The sequence below is a fragment of the Ammodytes marinus genome (genome assembly GCF_949987685.1).
Source record: "Ammodytes marinus genome assembly, chromosome: 1".
Taxonomy (NCBI): domain Eukaryota; kingdom Metazoa; phylum Chordata; class Actinopteri; order Uranoscopiformes; family Ammodytidae; genus Ammodytes; species Ammodytes marinus.
Window position 1 is genome coordinate 35909481 of NC_137230.1, and position 10000 is coordinate 35919480.

The 10000-nt window shown below is 37.8% G+C and overlaps 1 protein-coding gene across 3 annotated transcripts in view; it reads right to left on the minus strand.

The window, feature by feature from the left end:
* Nucleotides 1–901: 901 nt before the first annotated feature.
* Nucleotides 902–10000, minus strand: part of trpm7 (transient receptor potential cation channel, subfamily M, member 7) — a gene marked incomplete at its 3' end in the record, with an annotated part of 43173 nt that continues 34074 nt past the window's right edge. For 2 of the 3 annotated variants that reach the window (XM_080031566.1, XM_080031565.1), the window contains exons 24-29: nucleotides 8572–8616; nucleotides 8193–8210; nucleotides 7589–7654; nucleotides 3118–3246; nucleotides 2220–2374; nucleotides 902–988 (exon numbers count right to left, since the gene is read on the minus strand). In XM_080031566.1, the coding sequence (XP_079887692.1) occupies nucleotides 902–988; nucleotides 2220–2374; nucleotides 3118–3246; nucleotides 7589–7654; nucleotides 8193–8210; nucleotides 8572–8616 (500 nt within the window). The remainder of the gene's footprint in view (nucleotides 989–2219; nucleotides 2375–3117; nucleotides 3247–7588; nucleotides 7655–8192; nucleotides 8211–8571; nucleotides 8617–10000) is intronic. The other variant, XM_080031567.1, reaches the window with a different exon arrangement.

The following is a 10000-nucleotide window of genomic DNA, read 5'->3' on the forward strand; positions in this document are numbered from 1 at the left end:
AGAGTTTCACGATGATATATATAAGTTTAAAATGTTACTTTATTCACCTGCAGTTTGACACTTTCAATAAGTCTAGTGTGTGTTGTTTATGTTTACTGGCTGAATGAGCCTGGGATGGCCGGCCGTAACAGTGGCGACCTGTTTTTTCTTGCTAAGAGTCATATTTCTGTATCAGTTAGCTCAGCACAAAGGAGGAAACAGTGAACAGTGCAGGTAGGGTTGGTGTCAAGTTTTTAATCACCTGTTGTATGGCTTACGTGTCGTTACTATGCAAATAACCCACCAGTCTTTGCCAAACCACTATGAGCTCAGCATATTACTGTCAAGCCCGAAATGATTCATACCCCTTGCAAATTTTGACTTTTCTGTTGATATATTGAGAAGGGTCTGAATAATTTTGGACACGCCACTTTTTGTTCAAATGTTAATAAAAAAAATAAATAAAAATAAAAAAAAATACACATTGATTCCTCTTGTGCATGGTCTTATTATCTTCTGGGAGAAGCCTGGGTCCATTTCCAATCAAGAAAAAGCTTGCTGGTTTCATAAAAGTAACTTTAAGTCAACATTTGCCAGGGGGATGAATAATTGCGGGCTTGACTGTATTACTGTGAAACATACAGCCGCGGTAAAAATTAAGAGAGCAGTCTGGATTTTTCCTAAATCTTCATCTCTACATTACTTATTGAAAATGCTCTAAATGACAATATTTTTATTGTGAATTAGGTAGAAATGTTGTCAGTAGTTTATATTATAAAACCAAAATGTTCATTCTACTCAAACATATGCCTCTAAGAGTAAAACGAGAGACACTGAACTCTCTGATTTGAAGTGGTCTCTTTTTTTCCAGAGCTGTATTATATGAACAGAAGGATGACATCATGATATGCAAATGAGGGCGTTACCGTGGCGAGTACGGAATGGTCTTGGGCCGGATTTGGTTGAAGGCAAATGTCAGTTTCTGAGCCGCTCGCTGCTGCTGGATTTCCTGCAATGACACAATGAAACATTTACATTTAAATAGATTATAATTTTTTATCTCATATCTACTGACAGGCTCCATATTCAGAGTCTGTACTTCTGCGATTATGAAGAGGAATATTATTTGGTGTAGGCTACCGGCCAAATGTTTTATAACAACTACATTTTTCCAGTTTTTATTGCAATTTGCAAAATGCGTTTCAAAATCTAAATAATGTATTTCACGTAACTGATTCCATTTATATAACACTGGAAGAATGGGACTGTATTTATTTTTTATTTATTTAAAGCTATAGTGTGTAACTTTTCCATATAAAAATTAATGTCGGTTACATTTAAGACATCGCCAAACAAGTTAACACAAAGTTGATTAAGCCCTATTATCAGCTCCCTACAAAACTCTCTCTGTATTTCTCAGTATGGCAGCGTTTACAAACTGGTGTGTATTAAAAAAAAATAAAAAGTGGTCGCAGGTTCAAATCCGACCTGTGGACCTTTACTGCAGGTCATCCCCTCTCTCTCTCTCTGTCTAAAAAAAAATTAAGATAAAAAATTATCTTTAAAACAAAAAAATAATCCAACCTTACCCTGATACAGAAGTTACGCACTAATAGCTTTACACCTTTATATAACCAGTAGTGTAATATGTAAGGGTTAAAATATGGTTACAGATATGGTTATACAAGGGTTATATATATGTTAAAATCCTCTCCATTCTCACCCTGAGACAGAGGTGTAGCACAGTCTTCACTTAGAATTCCTCATGGGGGCCACAGAAGTTACGCACTATAGTATTAAACCTGCAGTGTGTAGAATTTTGTGTTTTATTTCCTAGCAGATTTTGTAGAAAGTAATTATAATATCCATAAGTACATTTAATTTAGTGCATAATAGCTGAAAAAAATGTTTTGAATTATTATTTTTTCCCTTAGAAAGAGTCTCATATATGTCCATATTTCTCCATACTTTGGACCAAGGCCTAGTGCCGCCATCTTGAAAGTGTCATAGTTGGAATGTCATCAGATGCATTGTTTAAAATTTAGAATTGTTCTTGTCCTTGAAGGCCACTATAGCTTCTGTTATTATTCGAAAGGGGGGGGGGAAGGGTTACCCAGGGAGCGTTGCATTCTAGAACTTTGTAGAACTTTCTTGATGATGTCATTTTACACACTGCACCTTTAAGCCTTTATATAACCAGTAGTGTTTGTGTAAGTGTATAAAATCCTCTCCACTCTCACCCTGAGACAGAGGTGTAGCACAGTCTCCTCCTTGTAGATGCTCTGCCAGGTCTTAACCACCTCGGGCAGGAAAGATTTCACGATGTAGAGATGACCCGGCTTCAGTATGTCATACTCTGACCACGTACACAGCACCTTGAGGGCCCGCCGCAGACCTACAGACACACAGACAGAGAGACAGACAGACAGACACACAGACGAGAGAGAGACAGGCAGGCAGGCAGACGGAGAGAGACAGACAGAGAGGGAGACAGACAGACAGACAGACAGACAGACAGACAGACACGGAGAGAGACAGACAGACAGACAGGGAGAGAGACACAGAGACAGAGAGACAGACAGACAGACAGACAGACAGACAGACAGACAGATAGACAGACAGACAGACAGACAGACAGACAGACAGGGAGAGAGACACAGAGACAGAGAGAGAGACAGACAGACATGCAGAGAGAGAGAGAGCGAGACAGACAGACAGACACACACACACACACACACAGACAGACACACGAGACACACATATTAATAAACGTTAATTGCCGCAGATGTAAACCAAATCAAATCAAAACTGTTTTTTTTCTATAGCCAAATATCACAGATAGACATTAGCCTCAGTGGTCTTTACATTCCGTGCACACACACACACACACACACACACACACACACACACACACACACACACACACACACACACACACACACACACACACACACACACACACACACACACACACACACACACACACACACACACACACACACACACACACACACACACACACACACACACGCATTTATCCTCTGCCCTTTGAACCCTTAGCTCGACTGAGAAAAAACTCCCAGTAAAAAACCCTTTAACAGGATTTTAATTTTTTTTTTTTAAATTAAATAATCCTACCTCCCCCCATCTCCTCCTTGCTGAGGAATTCTATCTTGGCACAGAGGCCCCTCTGAGCCCAGGACGACATGCTGTTGTTGATGGTGTTAGGGGAACTTTCCTCCAATCGGTACACAGTCACTGGCTCACCTAGGAGGGACAGAATGCAACGTTACACACACACACACAGGTTGCGTTCCGAATCGCATACTTTCTACTATATAGTATGTAGAAAAAAGATTTAGGATGTCCCGATTCTTGTGGCCAGATTTAGGATGGTTAGAAGTACCCGGATGTCCTACTTCATGCGGCCAAGATTGTTAGTGTTGAAAAGTGCATCCTATTTGGGCGATTCTGACCCACAATCCAGTGCGCACGTGAAGTGACGTAACATCGACGAAGCCTCCATATGAAAACAAACGGGGATGCGACGGATATAAAAACAAGAGGCAAGATCAAGGCGCAATGTTATGATGAAATAAGAGAGAAAAGTATGTCCCAATAGTATGCCTACTGCATCCTAACTAGATTCTTTTTATCGTCGGATGTAGTATGTAGAATAGAAAAAAGAAAGAGTATGCGATTCGGAACGCAACCACAGACACAGACACAGACACAGACACAGACACACACACACACACTTACTTAAAATTGTACAACTTTACAGACAGATTAAATTACTTTAAAATTAACTTAAACTCATAAAAAAACAGCTTAATGAACATAGATCTCGCTTATATTATTATTTATCATCTTTTTATCGGTAGACTGTCACTGGCTCACCTAGAGAGGGACAGAATACAAGGTTACACACAGACAAAGAACTAATAACTGGTGCCATATTGCTGCTGAGACTTACAGAAAATGAAGAGACCACTCCAAATATTCAGTGTCTCTCGTTTTTACTATTTATAGGCATATGTTTGAGTAGAATGAACATTTTGGTTTTATTCTACAAACTACTTACAACATTTTCTACCAAATTCCCCCAAAAATATTGCCTGTATAACCTGCTAATCTCCTAAAGGCTGTTACATACTCCGCGAGAAGAAAGAAGAAAGTTCTCGGTGACAGAGCTGCGAGAAGTTCTTTCTGGTCTGACATTACATACTTCACGAGAACTCAACTGCCGAACTCCTCACCGCGGCGCATTGTTACCATGGTAATTTACTCAGTAGCGCCAGCTGATTTCACTTCGCTTTCCTCATTGACTTCAGACTGACCAATCACACAATAGTTCTCGGACAAGCTGCGAGAAGAAAGTTCGGCCCGGGTGATGTGTCGAGAACAAGCTGCGAGAACAGCTGAACAAGAGCTGAGAGAAGAAAATGACGTCATTTTCTTCTCGCAGCTCTGTCACCGAGAACTTTGTTCTTTCTTCTCGCGGAGTATGTAACAGCCTTAACTCTACCATATATAAATACATCACATGACTAACGAACATTTTCACAGTAACAACAAAACTAGAACTAAAACTAACATTAGGATCCTTTAAACCAGACACTGCTGATCATTAAACAGGTGTGGCCCCATTATGAATACACAGTCATTATAAAAACACTTTTGTTAATTCATTCAGGGCAGGGAATTCCTCTAACACTAGGGCTGCGTTCCGAATTGCATACTCTTTCTTTTTTCTATTCTACATACTACATCCGACGATAAAAATAATCTAGTTAGGATGCAGTAGTAGGCATACTATTGGGACATACTTTACTCTCTTATTTCATCATAACATTGCGCCTTGATCTTGCCTCTTGCTTTTATATCCGTCGCATCCCCGTTTGTTTTCATATGGAGGCTTCGTCGATGTGACGTCACTTCACGTGCGCACTGGATTGTGGGTCAGAATCGCCCAAATAGGATGCACTTTTCAACACTAACAATCTTGGCCGCATGAAGTAGGACATCCGGGTACTTCTAACCATCCTAAATCTGGCCACAAGAATCGGGACATCCTAAATCTTTTTTCTACCAAACTATATAGTAGATAGTATGTGATTCGGAACGCAACCTAGGTTTTTTTACCAAATATATGCACAAAGCCAGAATAGAAAGATGTTTATATTCCAATCACCTGCCAGATAATCACAACATTTCTGTGTCTTTTAACTCTGCTCACTGCTGATTTTAAAGAACCTATGTGTTGTTTTTTTAAGAGTCCTATGCTCTTTAAACTTAGGTGGCAGTCGCTTTTTACTCTTTTAAATTATAAAAACAAAAGTCTTTATAAACACACACCCTGCGTTCCAATCCCCATACTTCCCTACTATTCAGTATGCCAAAAAAAAAAAGATTTAGGATGTCCCAATACATGCACGTCAATTGTAGTATGCTGAAAATACATAAATGCCCCCACTAACTCCGATTGCATTTTGGAGTATTCTTCTTTATTCTTGACATTTCTCGACATAATGAAAAAAAAAATCTTCCTTATCTGATTTTTTTTCCTCTCCTGTCTGTGGCCCTAAAACTCTTCTGTACTTTAGTATGTAGTGTAGTGAAAAGGAAGAGCATGTGATTTGGAACGCAGGGACAGTCATCATTATTATTATTACAAATGGCCGCACCCAACCTTTGCTTAACAATCAGTATCACGCCCGAGTTACTCATGAGCAAACAGCTTCAAAACAAAGAGGAACAAAGTGTCTTATCAAACCCAACACTTCCTCATTCTCAAACAGACTAGAAACCTGTTTGAAACCAGCCACTATGGTGTGAATGTTGCTGACAAAATGTTTCTCAGTGTATGGTTTCATTTTGCTTTTAAAAATCCAAAGGTTAATACCCAGCCCTGGCTCTGTAAACTGGTGTCAAAGAGGGCCCACTGTAGATAGCAACACATCAGTTTACAGAGCCTATAGACTGTTTTGACAAAAAGTGATTTTGACAACAAGCATTCTCCAGAATCACTGACTCCACCTTTATAATTAGAACATGCAGGTAGGGGGGCGCCCTTAGCTCAGTTGGTAGGGCGTCCCCCCCTCCCCCGGGCCGGGCCCAGCAGCAGACCCGGGTTCGATTCCAGCCCGCGGTCGTTCTCTGCATGTCACTCCCCTCTCTGCCCCATTTCAACTCTGTCTCTACACTATCAATAAAGCATAACAATGCCAAAAAATATCTTTAAAAAATAAAATAATAATAAATAATCCAAAGTTAATACCCAGCCCTGGCTCTGTAAACTGGTGTGTTATCAAAGAGGGCCTACCATAGATAGCAACACATCAGTTTACAGAGCCTATAGCCTGTTTTGACAAAAAGTGATTTTGACAACACAAGCATTCTCCAGAATCACTGACTCCACCTTTAAACTAAAGACATGCAGGTATTCTTTGGCACGCTGCATGTTCCACCACGTATTGGGACATTCCTAAATCCTTAGTATGGGGGTTGGAAGGTTGGAACGCACCCAAAGTGTTGGTTTCTCTTTGCAGGAAAAACCCCTGCTAATGTGATTTTTGGTTTCGACATGTGGAGGTTTGATGTGGTAATTAACCGCTAGATTGAGCTTCCCCTTAAAACAATGGTGTAATATACACTGCACTTAAACCTGCAGTGTGTAGAATTTTGGGTTTTATTTCCTAGCAGATTTTGTAGAATGTAATTATAATATCCATAAGTACATTTAATTTAGTGCATAATTTTTTTTGAATAATTTTTTTTCCCCCTTAGAAAGGGTCTCATATATGTCCATATTTCTGCATATTTTGGACCAAGGCCTAGTGCCGCCATCTTGAAAGTGTCATAGTTGGAATGTCATCATGTGCATTGTTTAAAATTTAGAATTGTTCTTGTCCTTGAAGGCCACTGTAGCTTCTGTTATTATTCTAAAGGGTTGGGGTTACCCAGGGAGCGTTGCATTCTAGAACTTTGTAGAACTTTCTAGAACTTTCTTGATGATGTCATATTACACACTGCACCTTTAACAACAAAAAATCTTGATCCACAGTTTTAATAAAGTGTGGACAGCATTTTTGAACATTGTAGGAAGATACCAGCAGGTGTTTGTCTTTCATGTATCTAGTTATGCTTTCTATTTTGTGTAACATCATTACATTATTTTCTGTATGACAATTTTGTTTTTCAAAATAAAAATTTCGATCAATCAATTCTACTTCTCTATTTATATTTTATGTTATTCTGTAAGGTATATATTTTTATGGCAATCCACCTTCAAGCTAGGGTTTTCTTTTTGTCTTCTGTGTTTGTTGTTGTTATTGCATTGTATGTATGTGTCTTCATTTCAATTCGTCTTTATTTCGAACAGAAAATGAAAAATAAAAAAGCAAGTAAGACACATCATACAAATACACATAACAGGAAACAACAATAATTATAACGTGTCATTAACAATATTTCTAAAATAAATGTAGTGTCTGTGTCCGAAAAGGATTGATAGGAAGCCGACGCTCTTTGTTTTATTTTGAAAAATAAATAAAAAAAGGTTAAAAAATATTAAAATTAAAAGTCATGGTGATGCAGACAGACTGACCTCTGGGTGGGACGGGGGTGAAGGGAATGCTCTGTGACAGTCTCATCAAGTTGTTACGCTCCACAGCTACAGGGGGGAAACAAACACACACACACACACACACACACACACACACACACACACACACACACACACACACACACACACACACACACACACACACACACACCTCATTAGCCTCTCAATCCTTCCCACTTATTGTCAGTTTTAGTTCATTTTGTGGGAAAAAAAATATATAGAAAAATTAAAATGATTGGACGAAAAATAATACAAATTTCATGAAAATCTTGAAATCTTAAAATGTGCTCTGAGGAACTTTCAGTTTGTGTTAATTCTAGCGCCCCCCTTTGGACAAAAGCGGTAGTGCTTTTACCACGCCAGCTGTTGTTCCTGGGTGAGCGTATATACCCATGACAAAGGCATTAAGAAAAAACTATATAAAAAATAGCATTCTTTGCACTGATGGTCTCGTTTGCTGTTACATGTAATTTATGATCACCAGAGGAAAAATTAGACTGTTTCAGAAATATTTAAAAGTTCCTCGTAGCACCTTTAAGTAAAGGGGGAGAAATGAAAGACCAAAGTACAGTTCAACATGGTGTACCTTGCAGTTTGACTGAGCCTTCATCATTTCAAGTGATTATGGAAAAAAAAACAAAGAAAATGTAATTTACAAATGTCAGAGTGAAATGAGTGAAATTATCATTATTGACCTACAGTGAAAAACAGTCTAAATGAAATGCAATATTTATGCAGGACAAGAAATCTATTTGAAGGCTAAAATAATAAATAATAAATAGAAATAATACAAAAGTAAAATTATGACAAACAAATTAATACATAAAAATAAAAATAAAATGTATTAAAATTGAATTAAAAATATGAATATAAATAAAATAAAAAAGACAAATAAATAATTAAATAATAAATAAATACATTTTAAATATAATACATTTAAACCCGACAATAAGAGTAATTCTCACCTGAGTACTGGTAGCTCTCCATGGGTTTGAATGGTGAGCCAATAGCTACAGAGACAGAGGAACAATTAAGAGAATTATTATTATTAATTATTATCATTATCATTATCATTATTATTATTATTATTATTATCATTATCATTATCATTATCATTATTATTATTATTATTATTATTATTATTATTATTTTCATAAATTCAGTTAATTTTGCCATGGTAATCACTAATCAGTGGATACTGGATAATCAATTTATTTATTTTAATTTTTATTTAAAAAAAAAAATTCTTCTAATTGTGTTTTATTTTAATATTCAAATGTTCTTCGGGTTTGGTTTACACACAAGCCTGTCCAGGTCTCTGTCGCACACACACGTTCTAATATGTTTTAGTGTGTGTGTGTGTGTGTGTGTGTGTGTGTGTGTGTGTGTGCGCGCATGTGTGTGTGTGTGAGAGAGGGTGAGTGAGTGAGTGAGTGAGTGAGTGTGTGTGTGTGTGAGTGAGTGTGTTTGCGCGTGTGTGTGCGTGTGTGTGTGTGTGTGCGCGTGCGTGTGTGTGTGCGTGTGTGTGCGTGTGCGTGTATGTGTGATTTGAACATGGGCTGTTTAAAGCTACCATGGCCACGTGTTTTTATATTGTTTTTTATGTTAAATAAAACAAAACTAATAAAAGTGAAACTCCCAGAACAGTTCCATAGTCCACCACTAGATGGAGCCACTTCACTACACATCACAGAAACACATCAAGCTCAATGCAACTGTCTGTTTGATTGATCTATTAATTGATCTCTCCAGTATAAATAAAGGTTAAATGAAAAAAAAATGTGTTTGACTGTGTTTTAATTATCTGCACAAAAATCATGCACATGGATTTTAGGCAAGGCAAGGCAAGGCAAGTGTATTTCTATAGCACAATTCAGACACAAGGCCACTCAAAGTGCTTTACAGGGGCTAGATTAGAATACATAAAACACATTAGAAGACATTTAAAAGCGAATAAAAGAAGCAAATAAAATAAAAATTGCAGGTTAAAATGGAAACAAAAAAGTCTTCAGACTCGATTTAAAAGAACTGAGAGTTGCAGCAGACCTCAAGTTCTCTGGGAGTTTGTTCCAGATTGTTGGTGCATAATAACTAAAAGCTGCTTCTCCTCGTTTAGTCCTAACTCTAGGGACTGTAAGTAGACCTGTCCCAGACGACCTAAGGGCTCTGGACGGTTCATAACGTATCAGCAGATCAGTAATGTATTTTGGCCCTAAACCATTTAGTGCTTTATAAACCAACATCAGTATTTTGAAATCAATTCTTTGAGTGACTGGAAGCCAGTGTAAAGACCTCAGAACTGGGGTAATGTGATCCACTTTTTTGGTCCTAGTGAGGACTCGAGATACATGGATTTTAAATCAAAGATATTCCTTTTTCCTCATTATTTATAAA